The following is a 17,127-nucleotide window of genomic DNA, read 5'->3' as shown; positions in this document are numbered from 1 at the left end:
CCTTCTCCCTACACCCCCTGCCCTGGGGCTACCCCAAGGCCTTCCTGACTCTCCTCAGACCAGAGGAGGCCCATGTTTCAGGCATTCAGCCTCCCCTCAAGCCAAGCTCAAGTCCCCCTCCTTCCTCCTCCGGGACTCCTTTCTCTGCATCCTCTCGTGCCTCTACATTCCCGTGGACACCCCGCCCAAACACACACACAGAGAAGGACACAAGGCTACCTACCTCTGAATTATTTTATTCACATGGCTTGGCAAGATACAGACACTGCTGCCAATGACCAGCCCTGCCCGGTCAGCCCCGACCCTCTGAGGGTTAGTGCTAGTTATCTCACACACAAACGAGGGGGAGGTGGGGATGGGAAGGTGGGAGGGGAGCCTCCCTTTGCCCAGGGGCTTCAGATAACAGCAGCCTGAGCCCCCTCCATCCTGGTGGGGCCTGGAGCGCCCCCTGTCTCCGAGAATCCCACGCTGGGCAGCCGAACCCGGAATCCACCCTCTTCCTGGTCCCCGCTCCGGGCCTTGGGACTTAGACCCACCCGGGGGAAGCGGAACTTGGGGGACTTCTCCCCGCCAGGGGACTTGGGAGCTGCCTCACCCTCCTGTCCCCAAGAAGCCTTGGAAGGGGTAGCCAGGCCCACACGGGGCAGGCGGACTCGGACCCGGCCGCGGCGTCCTGAGGCCCCTTCCCCACTGCCCTCCTCCTCGTCCGGGCTGGGGGAGCCTTCCCCGGCGACTGCCTCACTCTGGCTGAAGCCTACACGCGGCAGCTTGAGTTTCGGGCTCTTGGCCTTCTCGCCTTCCTCAGCCCCCTCCTTGGCCCGCGCCAGGCTAAACCGTGGCAGCCGCACCTTGGGCTTGTGTCCCGCACACCCCTCGTTCTCCGCTACCTGATACTCAGCATGGGTGCCCACGGCGGGTGGCGAGAGCTCCACGTTGGGCAGTGAGAGGCGGAAGGCACGCTCGGCCCCTGGGGACTGGTCTCTGGACCCCTCTCCCCCAGCCCCAGCTCTGGCCCCCAGTGTGGGCATCTTCAGCCTCAGCCCACCCTCCCCTGCGGCTGCCTCACCCACCTGCGCCTCTCGGCTCAGCCCCACATCCAGCTCCAGCTGGGGCACTGTCACAGCGGGCATCTTAAAGACACCCTCTCCCACCAACAACTCACCACCTGCCACCTGGGCTCCAGGCAGAGACAAGGTCACCTGAGGCACCTGGACCCTGTAGCCTGCTGTGCCCTCTGCTGAAGGGGCCATGCTGTCGGCCTGTTGTCCTGCACTGGTGCTCAGAGTGGCCTCCCCAAAGCTGGCCAGCTCCACCTGGGGCAGGGAGATGCCCAGGGGCATCCTCAGCCCTGCCTCCTGGCCCTCAGTGCCTGCCTGCCTGGTTGTGGACGCCTGCAAGCCTGACAGCCCGACTCCACTGACGGCAACCACCCCCTCTGCTCCACCTTCATCCTGGGCCCCCAGCGTGACCAGCTCCACCTCAGGGATCTTAAGGTGGGCAGCCATTGGCTCTAGCTTGGCCCCAGGGCTAACACGCCCACCCTGGGTTTCTGCTTCCTTCCCCCGTGCCAGCCCAAAGGAGGGCATCTTCAGCTTGGGCATCTTCACCCTCCCATCCCAACCCCAGCCCTTGCCCTCCAGCTCAGCCACCCCTGCTGCTAGTTCTCCTGCTTCGGTGTCCTGGCCTTTGACCCCAAACATGGGCAGGGCAAACCTGGGTCCCTTGTGCTTGACATCGGCCCCTGCCACCTCCACCTTGCCTGTGGGCAGATGGGCATCCAGACTGAGTCGTGGGATGGACAAATCGAGGGCAGGCAGCAGGCCTGCCTCCCCAGCCCCTTTGGGCTCAGCCTCAGTCCCTACCCGAGCCTTGGGGAGTGAGATGGCGAACTTGGACACCTTCAGCTTGGTGGCTCGCCCAGCCCCCTCAACCTCTGCCTTGGCCCCCTTCTGCCCGGAGAGTCCAAACTTAGGCAGAGAGAACTTGGAGGAGGGCTTGACTTTCATCTCCATCACCTCTAGCCGCCCTTCCTCCACTTCTGTCGTGGACAGCTGTGGAGTGACGATCTCAACAGAGGGCATGCGGAAGGCCACTTCCCCAACCCCTGCTGCCTCCCTGGGACCCTCTGCCTGCTCCACCTTGTGCACTCCGACTGCTGGGACATGGCCCTCCAGGCTGAGGGCTCTGGGCAGGTCTAGCTCCACCGAGGGGAGTGTGAGAGAGGGGACACCCACACGAACTTCGCTGCCCACCTCTGGCTGCAGACAGGGAAGTGTAACCAGCTTCCCCAGGACCTCAGCCCCTGCCTCGCCTGGCTTGCCTTGTGATGGGGACCCTGTCCTCCCCAGCTTTGGCATGGCCATCTTGGGCATCTTGAAGCCAAACTCCATCCCCTCTGCCTGCTCTGCCCTGGCAGCTTTTAGTTGCACATCTGGGACCTTTGGCACTTGCATTTCTGGCAGCTGTATCTCTGACACCTTTGGCAGCTGCACCTCCAGGAGGTGCACGTCAGGCACAGTCACCTCGGGCACTTTGGGGAGTTTTATCTCAGGGAGTTTCACCTCTGAGACTTTTGGCAGTTGCACCTCTGGGAGTCGCACTTCAGGCACGGCCATCTCAGGCATCTTTGGGAGCTTCATCTCTGGAACTTTCAGGAGCTGCACCTCTGGGAGATGCACATCTGGCATGGCCACCTCGGGCACCTTGGGGAGCTTCATCTCTGGAACTTTTGGGAGCTGCACCTCTGGGAGACGCACCTCAGGCACGGCCATCTCGGGCACCTTTGGGAGCCTCACCTCAGGGACTTTGGGCAGCTGCACCTCTGGGAGATGCACCTCAGGTACGGCCATCTCAGGCACCTTTGGGAGCTTCATTTCAGGGAGTTTCATCTCTGGAACTTTGGGGAGCTGCACTTCCAGGAGTTGCACCTCAGGCACGGCTACCTCAGGCACCTTCGGGAGCTTCATCTCTGGAACTTTTGGGAGCTGCACTTCTGGGAGACGCACCTCAGGCACGGCCACCTCGGGCACCTTTGGGAGCTTCATCTCTGACACCTTTGGGAGCTCCACCTCTGGGAGCTGCACACCTGGGAGGGCTGCCTCAGGCACTTTTGGGAGCTTGATGTCAGGGACCTTGGGGAGCTTCACTTCAGGCCCTTTGGGCATCTTGACCTCAGGGGCTGAGACACCTATGCCAAAGGAGGGCATCTTGATGATGGGTAGCTTCAGCTTGCTCTCAGCAACAGCTTCAGGGGCAGCAGGCCGGGGCTCCAGGAGAGAAAGCCCGAAGGTAGGCATTCGCAATCTGGGGGCCTTCACCCTGGCCTCGGGGCTGCCCTTGGCCACCTTGGCCTCAGCAACTTCCTTCGCTCGAGCCCCAAAGCGGGGAAAGCTGAGGTGGGGCATCTTCAGGGCCACCTCAGGCACCTCTTCTCGGGCCTCCACCTCCGTGCCTGGCAAGGCCAGGTCCATCCCCACTGTAGGCGCTGCCACATCCAGGGTGGGCACCACTACAGCCACAGCCCCTTCCCGGGTCTCCAGGCAGGGAAGTGTGGGCAGAGTGGGTAGCAAGGGCAAGGTGGGCAGCTCCACTTGGGGGACCTGGATCCCTAAGGCCACAGGCTCCACAGCAGGCGCAGCTGGGACTCCTAGCCCAAGGGCTGGCAGGTGGAGAGCCACCTCCCCCTTGGGGGCCGACACCTGGGGGACACCCACCTCGGCACCTGGCAGCCGGGGCCCAACCAGCTCCACCTGAGGGGCTGTGAAACGGGCTCCTGCTGCCACCTCAGCCTCAGCTTTGACCTTCCTGGGGGGAGGGGCAGCGGCAGCCAGTCGGGCTGCCTGGGCCTCTTCGGCCACTTCTCGGACACGCAGCCGAGGCAGCTGTAGGCGCCGGCGGGTGGGGGCAGCTGGGACAGGACCCTTGACAGCCTCAGCTTTGAGGCCCCGACGCAGACGGGAAAACTTGGGAAAGGAGAATTCGACGTCAACGGGGGCCAGGTCTGCAGGGTACCCCAGGGCCCCGGGCACCACCATCTTCTTCTTCTTCACAGGGGAGAGACTCTGGATGTTCTGGGGAGAGAGGAGAAAGGCAGTGGGACAGTGGGAGGCCCGGGGTGGATAGGGGAGTCCCATCTGATGTTGTACCAGGCTGGGGATGTGTTGAATGGAGCATCTTGTTGGATGGAAACAACATCCCCACTTCCTTTCTGTCGTTTCACCACTACTGCCCCAGAAGGCAAAGGTATTCATTAAGAATCTCACAGTGAGTCAACAGGAGTGTAGGAACTGGGACCCAAGACTTCTAGGTCCTCATCCAGGATATTTCCCACTACCTTCATTCCAGAGATGGGGAAACTGAGGCCCAGGGAGGGAAAGAAACTTGTCCAGAGTCACTTAGCAGTAAGTGGGCAGTATTAAGACTTGTACTGGCCTTCCTGGTTTGAAGTCCCCTCAGGACCCTTGACAAGCCTACGGCTGATGGTGGGGATGCCTCTCTGGGTAGGCAAGGGTCCTGTTCTGGAATGGGTAGGACCACCCCCACCAGGGAGACGTCTAGGGGCAGAGAACAGGGGGCAGAGGGTGGGATTAGCATTGGGTTAGTGACAAAACATGATGGAGGAGTGGGGCTCATGGCGCAGAGGCAGGATCCCTGGGGCAGTCCGGGGCTGGGGCCGGGCTAAGCACGCGTACCAGCTTGGCCACCTTGGCCCGCGGGCCCTTGATCTCGTAGCCAGCCACGGTCCCAGGCCGCAGCGCCAGGTCCCCAGTGGGCACAGTGCGCTTGAGGCAGAAGGAAACCTTGTAAGGCTCAGCACATTGCAGCAGGCGTAGTGCGTCCTCATACTTGAAGTTTTCAAAGAACACACGGGCACTCAGCAGCTGGTCCCCTGCAGGTGACATAGAGATGGGCAGGGCATAGGGTCCTGCTTACCCAGACCTGGTTCTACCCACTTCCTGGAGCCACTGCCCAAAATTTTGGCTCTTCTATTCCCCAACATGGGCTGGAGAGCAAACTCCTCCCAGTTTGAGGTCCAGATGCTTAAGATCAGAGCCCAACCCTTGGCCTTAGCTCCACATCCAACACTGACCAAATTCATGCCCATTTAGGCCACACTCAGCACCTTTACATTCCCCTCCCCCATCCTCACGTTTCAGACACTGCTTTTGCTTCCTGTACTGACAGAACAGAAGCCCCTGCCCCATTACTCACACCCCTGCTCTTGTGATTTACTCTACTCTCTGTCTGTTCCTAAGAATTAATTGTCTCCATTCCTAGCCCAGGTCACTCCCTCCACTGCCATGTCAGGAACATCCTCCAGGAATTCCCCTCTCTCCCCACATCATCAATTTGTCCTTCTCTTCTACATTATTACCATCAATAGAAAACATACCATTACTTCTCCCATAAGAAAGGTTGTCTTGACCTCACTCCTCCTGGAGCTCCTGCCCCATTTATCTGTTCACCTTAATGGCAAAATGCATTGAGTTGTCAGCTACATTATTTCCACTTCTCCAATCACACTCTGACACCCCCTCCCAGAACCCTGAACTGCTCCTCTTGAGGTCCCTTGCAGTGACCTCTGTGTAGTTAAATCCAATGGTCAAGTCCCAGACTTCATCTGCTTGGACTCCTTGGCCTTTGACCTGACTTCACTCTCACTCCTTCCTCCACTTTCTTGGTTTGGCTTCCAGGAGTGCCACACCCTGGAAGATTCCTTTTCATTTTCTTGACTTCTTAAAGACACACTGTCCCAGAGGTCAAGACTTGGACCTCTTCTCCATCTACATGCTCTGCTCACCCCTTTGGGAAGCTCATTCAGACTGGGAAGATCATAAATATGCTGCCAACTTCCAAGTGCTCCACATCCCAGCACTCTCCCTTCCATATCCAACTCACATATCCCAGACTCACATACACAACTGCCCCTCCACATTGCCACCTTGGTGTCCACAAAACACCTCCCATCTGACAGATCCGAACTGTACTCCTGGTAGTCCTCCACAAAGCTCCAGCCCCAGTTGTTCCCCGTTTGTGGACTACAAATTCCATCCTCAGATCAAGAATCCTTGGACATATACTTGACCCCTCTCTTTCCATCATACCCATATCCAGTCCTGAAGGCTCTTCCTCCAAAATATATCCTGAACCCAAACCCTTCTCTTCACCTCTAATAACTCCATTTTGGCCCCAAGCATCACTCTTTTACCTGGATAATCACAGTATCCTTTTGGTTGGTCTCCCTGCTCTCCACCTCTAGTCCACAGCAGTTCAACACAGTCGGGCCATGCTCCTCCTCTACTCACAATGCTCCCAGATTAAAATCCAAAGTCCTCGCCCTCTAAGAACTGCCCTTCCTGGCACCTCTCTGGCCTCATCTCTTAACTCTTCTCTTCACTAACTTGTTTGTCCAACAAGCCACATACATTCCCACCCTAGGGCATTTGCACTAGCTGTTCTCTCTGACTGGAATGCTCTTCCAGATGGCCACTGTGATATAATGAGTTATAAGAAATACATATTTGGTCATTTGTATGACCAAATATGTATTTCCCATGTATATTTGATCTTCATCCACAGTTCCTGAAAACAGCAGTCTTAAAGGTGAAAGGGGTGTTTTGTCATGTTAATGAGAGACTTTTGGACCCCACCGGAGGGCAGGGGCTGGAGGCTGGGTCAGTCAAGGGGAAATAATTTAGTCAATCATGACTATGCAATGAAGCCCTCACAAAACCCCTGGGGAGGAGCTCAACTCTCTGTTCTGCCTGCTCTGCTCGATTGGATCCTGCTTCTCCGTAGGAGAGAGCTTCTAAGCTTGGGGACCCAGAAGGCCTCCACCTGCTACAGGGGCAGGCCCCAAGCTCCACGAGAACAGAAACTCCTTTATTTGGGATCTTGCCCTGTGTCTCTCTTCATCTGGCTGTTAATTTGCATCCTTTTCGGTATCCTTTATTAAACTGGTAAACATAAGTGTTTTCCTGAGTTCTGTGAGCCACTCTAGGAAATTAATCAAACCTAAGGGGGAGGCTGTGGGAACCTCCAATCTGTAGCAGGTAGGTCAGAAGCAGAGGTAACTGCCGAGGACTTGCAAACGCGTCTAGAGTTGAGGATAGAGGGCAGTCTTGTAGGATGGAGCCCTTAACCTGGGATCTGGTGCTGTCTCGGGGCAGATAACATCAGAATTGAGTTGAGTTCTCCAACACCCTGCTGGTGTGGAGAATTGCTTGGTGTAAGTATGTGTTGGAAGACCCCCTCCCACATGCTTAAACACATTAGAATCGGGTCTGGATACCCAAATGAAGTTACACTACTATTATTGCTGTGTATAATATTGTTACTGTTATACATATATGTAGGGGAAAAATATACCACTGCATTTGGTGCTGGATGAGTGGGAATCACAGCCACATAGCTCATTCCCTTACCTCCTTCTGGCCTTTACTCCTGGACTCCTACTTTATCCTATTTAAAAATGTAGGTACAGAGAAAATCATTCTAAAATTCATATGGAACCACAAAAGACCCCAAATAGCCAAAGCAATCCTGAGAAGGAAGAATAAAGCTGGGGGGATTATGCTCCCCAACTTCAAGCTCTACTACAAAGCCACAGTAATCAAGACAATTTGGTACTGGCACAAGAACAGACCCATAGACCAATGGAACAGACTAGAGAGCCCTGATATAAACCCAACCATATGTGGTCAATTAATATATGATAAACGAGCCATGGACTACAAGGGGGAAATGACAGCCTCTTCAACAGCTGGTGTTGGCAAAACTGGACAGCTACATGTAAGAGAATGAAACTGGATTATTGTTTAACCCCATACACAAAAGTAAACTCAAAATGGATCAAACACCTGAATGTAAGTTATGAAACCATAAAACTCTTAGAAGACAACATAGGCAAAAATCTCCTAAATATAAACATGAGCAACTTTTTCCTAAACGCATCTCCTTGAGCAAGGGAAACAAAAGCAAAAATGAACACATGGGACTACATCAAACTGAAAATCTTCTGTACAGCAAAGAACACCATCAACAGAACAAAAAGGCATCCTACAGTATGGGAGAATATATTTGTAAATGACATATCCGACAAGGGGTTAGCATCCAAAATATATAAAGAACGTACACAAAACCCAAAAAACAAATAACCTGATTAACCAATGGGCAGAGGATATGAAGAGACAGTTCTCCAAAGAAGAAATTCAGATGGCAAACAGACACATGAAAAGATGCTCCACATCACTAATCAACAGGGAAATGCAAATTAAAACCACAATGAGACATCACCTCACACCAGTAAGGATGGCAAGCATCGAAAAGACTAGGAACAACGAGTGCTGGCAAGGATGCAGAGAAAGGGGAACCCTCCTACACTGCTGGTGAGAATGTAAGCTAGTTCAACCATTGTGGAAAGCAATATGGAGGTTCCTCAAAAAACTAAAAATAGAAATACCATTTGACCTGGGAATCCCACTCCTTGGAATTTACCCAAAGAATACAATTTCTCGGATTCAAAAAGATATATGTACCCCTATGTTTATCGCAGCACTTTTTACAATAGCCAAGATATGGAAGCAACCTAAGTGTCCATCAGTAGATGAATGGATAAAGAAGATGTGGTACATTACACAATGGAATACTATTCAGCCCTAAGAAAGAAAGAAATCCTACCATTTGCAACAACATGGATGGAGCTGGAGGACATTATGCTCAGTGAAATAAGCCAGGTGGAGAAAGACAAGTACCAAATGATTTCCCTCATTTGTGGAGTATAACAACGAAGCAAAACTGAAGGAACAAAATAGCAGCAGACTCAGAGACTCGAAGAAGGAACTAGTGGTTACCAAAGGGGAGGAGTGTGGGAGGGCAGCTGGGGAGGGAGGGAGAAGGGGATTGAGGGGTATTATGTTTAGTACACATGGTGTGAGGGGTCATGGGGAAAACAGTGCTTCACAGAGAAGGCAATAGTGAATCTGTGGCACCTTACTACACTGATGGACAGTGACTGCATTGGGGTATGGGTGGGGACTTGATAATATGGGTAAATGTATTAACCACATTGTTTTTTCATGTGATACCTTCATAAGAGTGTATATCAATAATAACTTAATAAAAAAAATGTTTAATGCAGGTACTGTAACACATATTGCCTTCTAATTTACTATTACTTTACACATTTTGCTTAAATATGTCTCTCCCCACTAGAATGTAAGCTCCCTAAGTGCAGAGAGTATTGTCAGTTTAGTTCACTGCAGTGGCCCAAGCACCTATCTGGAAGTAGAACTAACTTGGTAAGTGGTTGCTGCATGAATAAATCACATCAGCCTCACCCATAGTACCTAAAACATCCCTTATTTACTAAGCTCCCCTCCTCACTCCCTTCAAGTTAATTCCACCTCTTATCTTCAGCTCCAACAACAAAAACAGTAACTGGCACTTACATAGTGCTTATATGCTCCACGTAGGTCTGTGCTAAGTGTTTTCAGATACTGATTCATTTAATGCACATAACAACTCTATGACATAAGTACTAGAATTATTCCCATTTTTGAGATGAGAAAACGGAGGCACAGGACGATCACAGACTAATAAACAAGTCTGGAAGTCGTACTGGGACAATGGACCCACAGATCAGGCTCTGAGCAACCGCACTACGGACACAGAAAGCTTTAACCCCAAGCCCTTAACTTCTGATCACTGGTCACGCTCTGGACCTGGTGCAGATTCCTGACCCCCGCCCCCGAAGAAGGCCCCGCCCAATTCCCCGCCCACCTTCCTGCAGGCTGAGGCTCTTGGCTGCGGGCGAGTCCTCGCGCAGCTCGCGAACGAAGATCCCCTCCTTGCCGCCGCCCGCTACGTTGATGCCGCTGACCCCGGTCTGCGCCTCCGTCTCTACGATGATCTCCACCAACTCCGCCCGCCTCAGCTCCTGTAGAGGGTAGCGAGGAGTCGCCAAGGGGCGCTAGGGCCAGACCTCGCCCACAGCCAGCCATCCCGCTTAAAAACGGCTCTTAAACGGGTCCTCGGGGCACATGCCCCTCGGCGCAGTTCAGACAGGTCGTGCGGGCCCATCCACTCCAGCATCTCCCCTTTAAGCATGTGTGAGGCCGCTCGCCCCCTGGGACCCGTGGGACGGCTTAACGGCTCGGCTGGGCACGTCCCCTGGCCTGAGTGGAGCTCTAGGGCCACTGTCGTGAAGAAGGGACCCGCAGTGGGGACGAGCTGGGAGGCTACAGCGAACCTGAGCTGTGACTGAGAGGCGTCCGGGTAGTGGTGACAGAGCTGTGCTCTCGGGGGCGGGTCCAGCCTGAGGGCGGGGTTGAGGGTGGAGCCTGGTCAGAGCACGCGCGGGTAGAGAACCTGGCCAGAGAGGGGCCAATGATACGAGAGGGGTGTGGCTAGAGTGTGTGCGGAGGTGAGGCGTGGACCCAGAGTCTAAGGGAGGGATTGAACTATTATGGCTTGGGCTTTGGTAACAGCAGAACAAGGGGTAGGGTTGAGGATGGGATTCCGAGGAAAAGGCTAGATCCTTAAATGGTGAGGGACGGAGAGGTGGGTGGGGATGGGATTGGCCTCCCAGAAGGCTGAATATGTGTGAGGTGACTGTACCCTATTGTGGACTGTATGTCCCCAAGACCTGCATAACGCCCATGGAAGAGGGAATTCAGAGAAGCGGGGGCACGTGGGTAATGAGTAGTAGACCAGAAGACATGGTATTTCTGGTATTTACTGTAAATGGTGCTGACCTAGCTCTGGCCCAGCAGCACACTCTGGGATTCACATTCAAACTTCTTAGAAGAGGCAGTGAGGGACCTCAGTTCAACAGTCATCCAGGAACCCAGTCTGCTGTGTGTCTCTGAGGGAGAACTTGGCCCTCTCTGGGCCATTTCCCTATGTAAAGTTGGGTAACATGGGTTTACTGGAAGGAGTCTCTTGTGAGCTGAGATCTGAAGCCACAAGTATCGGAGGGGATGCTGTAATGGGGCAGGGCACGGAGGTTTGCCACAGACTGGAGTTGAGCCCAGGACTTGGAGAGGAGAAACCAGGTTTGGCCAGCTGGCCCACAGCAGTGGCCCCTCAGACTGGAGGGCCTGGAGGAGCACGGTGAGAAGGGGTAAGAAGAGTTGTGCTGGGGGCAGCAGGGAACAGCATGACCCTCACCACCCCGCTTAGGCCTTGGGCTAAGCATTTTATGTGCAGCATCTAATTTCATTCATCCAGCAGCTTGAGCAGTCACAGAGGACACAACAGTCCAGAAAATGATGTGATTTGCTTAAAACTGCACAGCAAGCTAAGTGACTGGGCCTCAACCTCAGGCCTTAGAGCCCACAGGCCATCCTGCAGGCAGTGACCTCCTTGCACTCTACCCCCTGCCTGCCACCCCTCAGCCTCAGCATAGCTCCCGTAAAAGTAGACCCCACTTGTGCTTGGCATCCAGTAGGATGTGATCAATGAAAGAGCTCTATCTCCATAATGATGACAGAAGCTAATATTCACAGAGGCTTCCTAGGTGCCAGACACTGTGCCAATAGCTCCAGTGTGAGTCCTTAACACCCTCAGAGGTGGGACCGTCGCCCCATTTCACTGCTGGGAAACAGGGTTAGAGAGGTTAGGTCACCTGCTCAGAGCCACACAGCTCAAGTCCCAAGCCCATATCCTGAGCCCCTATACTGTCCTGCCTCTTTCAACAAAGGGTTTCTGCTCGATTTTCTCTAGCTCATTATTAATACATTTCCATTATGCTCCAAAGAATTAGCTGCTTTGAATCTTAGACTGCACCAGGCACTGTGCTAAGCACTTTACATATGTTAATTTTTTTCTCTCACAGTGACCCATTAAATAGACCCTTATTACTATTTCCATTTCACAGATTGGGAGACTGAGGCAGAGAAGCCAGGAAGTATCTCCTTGCCACCCTAGTCTGTGCCCCCAACCCAAGCTCCACGAGTCCCTCTGGCAGGACGTGTGGGTGCCCACCTCAGCACTCTGGCTCCTGGCCTCCATGGCACTGCTGGGAGTCACCTGGGCCCCAGGCTCCTGCTTCCTCTTTCCCTTCTGCTGCAGGACCAGCTTCAGTTCTGCATGGAGCAGCTGCCTTTGAGCCTGTGGGCAACAGGGATGGAGGCTTGAGGCCAGGAGAGGAGCAGAGCAAGAAGCCAGGCTTAGAGGGAAAGGTTGAGGTGGATATGAGAAGGGCCCTCCCACCACAGCTGTCCTCTCACCGCCGCCTGGGCACAGGCACCCCCTCCTAACCGGAGCCCAGCCTGGGGTGCCGCACAGTTGTCCACAGGATTCGCGTCCTTTCTCTGGGATCTTGCTGCCTGCCAGGGAGAGATCAGGGCATGAGGCTCCAGGCAGGCCAGGGACGGGTAGGGAGGGGCATGTGGCACGGGCCAGTGCTCACCTCAGGGTGACCTCCAGCTCCTTGGGCCTTCTGGGTCCGGGGCTCTAAGAAAAGTAACAGGAGCATTACTGTCAGCTAACCCCACTGATGATTCCTAGTGCCTGCCCCTTCCCTTGCTTTGTCAATACTCCATCGCCATAGTGCAGGAGGGGAAGCCGAGGCTTACAAGACCCTTACCCAAGGGGGCGCAGCTGGACAACAAACAGTAAAGCTAGAACTGTCTGCTAGGCCTGACAGCAGAGACCATGCGGCAACCACCTTGGCCGACCAAGAGAACCAGATTTCACTATAAATAATTATAAACACTGCATGTACTCCACATGGGCAAATCACCTCATCTCTCTGTGCCTCAGTTCCCTCGTCTATAAAATAGGCAGAATGAGCACATACCTTGACAGGCTGTTGGACGGGCCAAATTAGTCGGTAAATATAAGGTTCCCGGCTTTATGAGCCTTTGCTATTATTATTACTAAGAACTTACTGTGGTCCTGACCTTGCATCAAATGTCCCACAGGGGTCATCGCATGTGGACCTCAGGACACCCTTGTGAGATCAATACAATTATTGAGCCCATTACAAAGACCCTTGAGGCTGGGAAAAGGGAAGTCGCCTGCATCACAAATGGCAAAGCCAGGACTCAGACTTGTCCAACAGCTGTGGCCCCCTTATATAGATAATAATATCTAATGAGTATTGAGTGGTTACTCTTTGCCAGTCTTGTGCTAAGACCTTCGCTTTCCACCTTGCTGAGGAAGACACTAGCTCCTCCCAGAGGCCACGAACCTTGCTTAAGGTCACACAGCACAGCAAGAAGAAGCAGACCTGGATTTCACATGCAGCCTCCCTGAGAGGCCCTATTGGGGAAAAGGGGATGGATACTGTCTGCAACCCCCACCATGGCGTTGTCCTCCTGGCCCCGACCTGGCATGCCAACCCGCCAACCCCCAGTCCACAGGAAAAGGTCAGGCCCCACGAGGCACATTCCCTCAAACAATGGTCTGTCTGCTGTGCTCAATCACATTCCGCCCCTGCCCACCCACCCCAAGCAGCACAATGGCCCTTCATAGCCCACCAGTGGCCAAGATAAAGAACACAGGGACCCCTCAATGTTCCAGCTATACCCACTCCACTGGCTGGCCCCACAACCCCGGGCCAGTGTCGGAGGGCTCCTCTCTGGCTCTCCTAAGGATCCTGGTCTTCATGTCCTTCCCCAGCCTCCCCTCTGAGCCCTCAGCCTCTCCAAGTAGGATGGGCTCACACATCTGAGGCATTTCCTCTGAACTGGGCCTTGTGCTGGCACCTAGGCCTCAAAATCACCCTGAATGTGGTGGCTGTTTTAGGGTGGGAAATTGAGGCTCAGAGAGAAGTGACCCGTCTGGGGTCACACAGCTAGGACCCATGCCCTTGACCCCAGATCTGCCCCTTAACTTGCAGTGGTGGCTCTAAGCACTGGATAAGGCCCAAGCAGCAGCACAGCCAGGGCAGGAGCTGGGTTGATCAGGGGTCCAGGAACAGGCATTTGTAGAGGGACCTTGGTGATACCCCTGGGCAAGGGAGGCACTTCACAGATATGGCCTCATATTTCGTTTTACTGATGAGTAAATGAGGGTCAAGAGATGGGCTATCACAGGGATGGAGTCAGGACTTGAACTCAGGTCTGGAAATCTCGAGTCCCTGACACAGCATAGCATCCTGCGCCTGGGGGTGGGAGCAGCCTGGTACTTGTAGGAGGCGATGGAGATGGAGGCGAGGGTCTCTTGGGCCCCAAGCTCCCTGCTACAGGCCGGTCACCAGTGAAGATCACACCCAGAGGCTAGCATAGGGAGCTCAGCCAGAGCAGGGGCAAGAGAGTGCCCTCCTTCCTCATCCCTGCCCAGCACAGCCGCCAGCCCAAGTTATATTTAGCCCAACTGTGCCCTTCCTGAGCCACGTACCCAGCTCCTGGGGTGGGGTGAGGGCAGCTTCAGAAGGAAGCCCACCCCACCCCAGGCACTCTCTGTTCCCAGCTCTGCCCATCTAGGCAGGAGGGAAGCCGGGGAAGTTTCTGGGGAGTCCTGACTTGTGTTAGGGGAAGATCTAATCAGGCTCCCCTGGTGAATCCAGGTCAGTAGGACCCTCCAAATGCCAACATCCCATTTCTTGAGCGGTTCCTGTGGCACTACCCTACTTCATTCCTAAACTTCCAGAATTCTTACAGTCTCCATTTTTTGAGCACTTACTATGTGCAAAGACCCTCCCCTGATGTGGCTCATTAAATCCTCACAGGATCTCCCTTAACTTTCCATTTATGTTGCCCCTCACACCCTTCAGAGTGGCTGGGAGGTGGGATTGCCATTTGTCCCTGGGCCCTTCAGCTGAGGAGGACCTGCTGAGGAAGTCCCCAGCTTTGCCCTACTGCACCCTCTTCTCTCCGTGGCTGGTACCAACCTCATCTAGAAATTCTCCCCACTCAGAACCTCAGCTTCCGCAACCACCACAGACTTGGTGCCCTCAGCAATGCGCGTGGGAGCTGACCTGACTCATCCAGACCCCTAGACATTATCTGAGTGCATCTAGTGAGGCAGAGGGGAGGTGTTCCAGCAGTGGCCTCCGGATGCCTCAGTTAGTCCCTGATCCAGCATTCTCAGGTTTGAATACTTGGGCAAGGTATTTCACCTCCCAGGGCCTCAGTTTCTTCCTCTATAAAATGGAGCCAATGAGAATGGCTTTGAGGATTTGTGAGATAGATAACAGCAGGTGCTTAGAATATTCCCAGCATATAGTTAAGTGCTCAAGAAAGGTACACTGGTCTCTGACAGCAAGTGGGGAATGGACTGTGCATCTCAAAGTGTCTTATATCCAGCCCTTGCTCACCAGTGACTCTACTTTCTCCCATACCAAAGGGAAACTTTGGATGAGAAACAAAATCAAGATTGGGCACCAGCCTCCCCCAAGGGATCAGCACTGCCTCCCCAGCACCCTATTCCAGGGGCCAAAAAGCCTGCCCCACCCCAGGCATCCTACCCTAGCTCTTTATGAACAGCAACTCATTTACTGTCATGTCCAGCCCTGTGAGGTGGCCTCCAGAAGCCCATTTTAGAGATGGGAAAGCAAAGGCACAAAGGGTGAAGTATGTTGCCCAAGACTGCACAGCCAGAAAGGGGAACATTGAGATTTGAACCCAGGGTCTGGCTTCAAAGTCTATGCCACGCTGCCTCCTGAGCCCCAGGTACCCTCCCAGCACCTCCCAGGACCCTGGGTCTCATTCCTATGGCCTCTCAGCCTGACCAGGGAGGGAAATGACCAGCTGATCTCTTACCGCTGGACCTCTGGACGCCTCAAGAGAGCTCTGTCCTTCTGCTCAGGCCCAGCCCTGGCAGGAGGGCAAAAGGAATGGGGAGGGAGAGGAAGGGGAGACCCCAGCCATTGGCTGCCGGGGCATGACATCACCCGGAGGTGGATGGTGGGGAAACAAACATCCCCCTCTCCCAGCTACATCCACCCCCAAGGGGGTGGGGAGCCACAAGACAGCCCAAATCCGAGCCACTGTTCCCTCACTGGGGCTAAGATGTCCACCCAGAGCCTCACTCCAAAGATTTGGATGTTGCTACCACCACTTGAAGACTCAGCACCCTAGGCCCAGGCATGGCCCCACTGATTCCTGAGGCCCCTAAAATATGCCTTCCACTCCCTTTCCTGGTCAGTTTGGGTTCAAATCCCAGTTCAGCCACTCCCTGGCTGTGTGATCTTTGTCAAGTCACAGCACCTTCCTGGGCCTCTAAAGTTTTTTCATCTCCAAAACAGGGACAGTAAAAGTGCCCACCTCACTGGTTTGCTGTGAAGATTGCATGAATTAAAGGAGGCCAGAACTTTTCAAAGTGCCTGACAAGAGGGTGTGCTACTTATAAGGATTTTGTATTGTTATTCGCACAAATTAGGGGGCTGGCTACACTTGCCAGGGGGCTTTGGCCTGAGGGAGACCTGCACGGGGAAGCCCCACTTCTCTGATTAATGGAGTTGCCATTGGGGAGTACCTTTCATGTGCTATTTCCTTTGCTGGGTCCCCAAAGCTCAGCTTCTGGAATCCAGGGTGCAAGGTGAGCAGATTATGCCCAGTTTTTGGCTGTACACATGGTCAGGAGTTAGCAGGACTGGGGTCCGACTCCAGTTCTGCTGGATCCCAAAGACCTTGCAACACTCTTCTGTCCCCTTCATGATAGACACGGAGGCTCAAAGAGGGTGAGTGACACCCAAGGTCCCACAATAGGTAATTGGTAGTGATGAATTTGAACCCAGACCTGCCCAACTCTCAAACCAAGGCCATCAGGCCTTACCCTCATCCCCCAGCCCCCAGCCCTCACTCACCAGAGCCCGGGGGGCGGCATAGGGAGCACAAGTACCCCCACATGCCCCTCACACCCACCCGGCTGCTTCCTCAGATGCGCCGGGCTCTCTGCGCCCAGGCCTGGGACCCAGGCTGGGGTGAGGTCGGGGATTACCCCCAAAATGCAAGTCAGCAGCTTCTTCTCCATTGTCCCACCAGGCGCAGCCACCAGGCCCTCACCTCAGTTGTCACACCAACTGCACTGACCCCTCTGCAGACCCATACCCATCCCCATACTGAGAGGCTGGAGCCTAGTCCCGGGGGGGTACAGGGACCAGGAACAGGTTGGCAGGATCCCAGAATGCTAGCCCCCCACACCATCTCTCTGAAATACCCCCTGCCCACTCTCAGA

General features: G+C 54.2%; 1 protein-coding gene across 4 annotated transcripts; it reads right to left on the bottom strand.

The window, feature by feature from the left end:
- Positions 1 to 211: 211 nt before the first annotated feature.
- Positions 212 to 16,854, bottom strand: PRX (periaxin). Of its 4 annotated transcripts, none has more exons than XM_037013782.2 (7): positions 16,757 to 16,854; positions 12,413 to 12,456; positions 12,231 to 12,329; positions 11,986 to 12,111; positions 9,781 to 9,937; positions 4,692 to 4,888; positions 212 to 4,070 (listed from the first exon to the last, which is right to left on the bottom strand). In XM_037013782.2, exons 1-7 carry the CDS (start codon positions 16,797 to 16,799, stop codon positions 396 to 398), a joined length of 4,341 nt encoding a protein of 1,446 aa, XP_036869677.2. In that variant the 5' UTR covers positions 16,800 to 16,854; the 3' UTR covers positions 212 to 395. The 4 variants fall into 4 exon arrangements, with proteins under 4 accessions (XP_036869677.2, XP_036869678.2, XP_073082410.1 ...); XM_037013783.2 differs by lacking the exon at positions 16,757 to 16,854 and adding an exon at positions 15,711 to 15,770 and having other exon boundaries at positions 213 to 4,070; XM_073226309.1 differs by lacking the exon at positions 16,757 to 16,854 and adding an exon at positions 15,711 to 15,734 and having other exon boundaries at positions 213 to 4,070; positions 12,231 to 12,325.
- Positions 16,855 to 17,127: the final 273 nt, after the last annotated feature.

This window comes from Manis javanica, chromosome 17 (assembly GCF_040802235.1).
Source record: "Manis javanica isolate MJ-LG chromosome 17, MJ_LKY, whole genome shotgun sequence".
In the NCBI taxonomy this organism is placed as follows: Eukaryota; Metazoa; Chordata; class Mammalia; order Pholidota; family Manidae; genus Manis; species Manis javanica.
The sequence above is the reverse complement of the archived record's forward strand: the minus strand, read 5'-3'. Positions and strand labels throughout refer to the sequence as shown.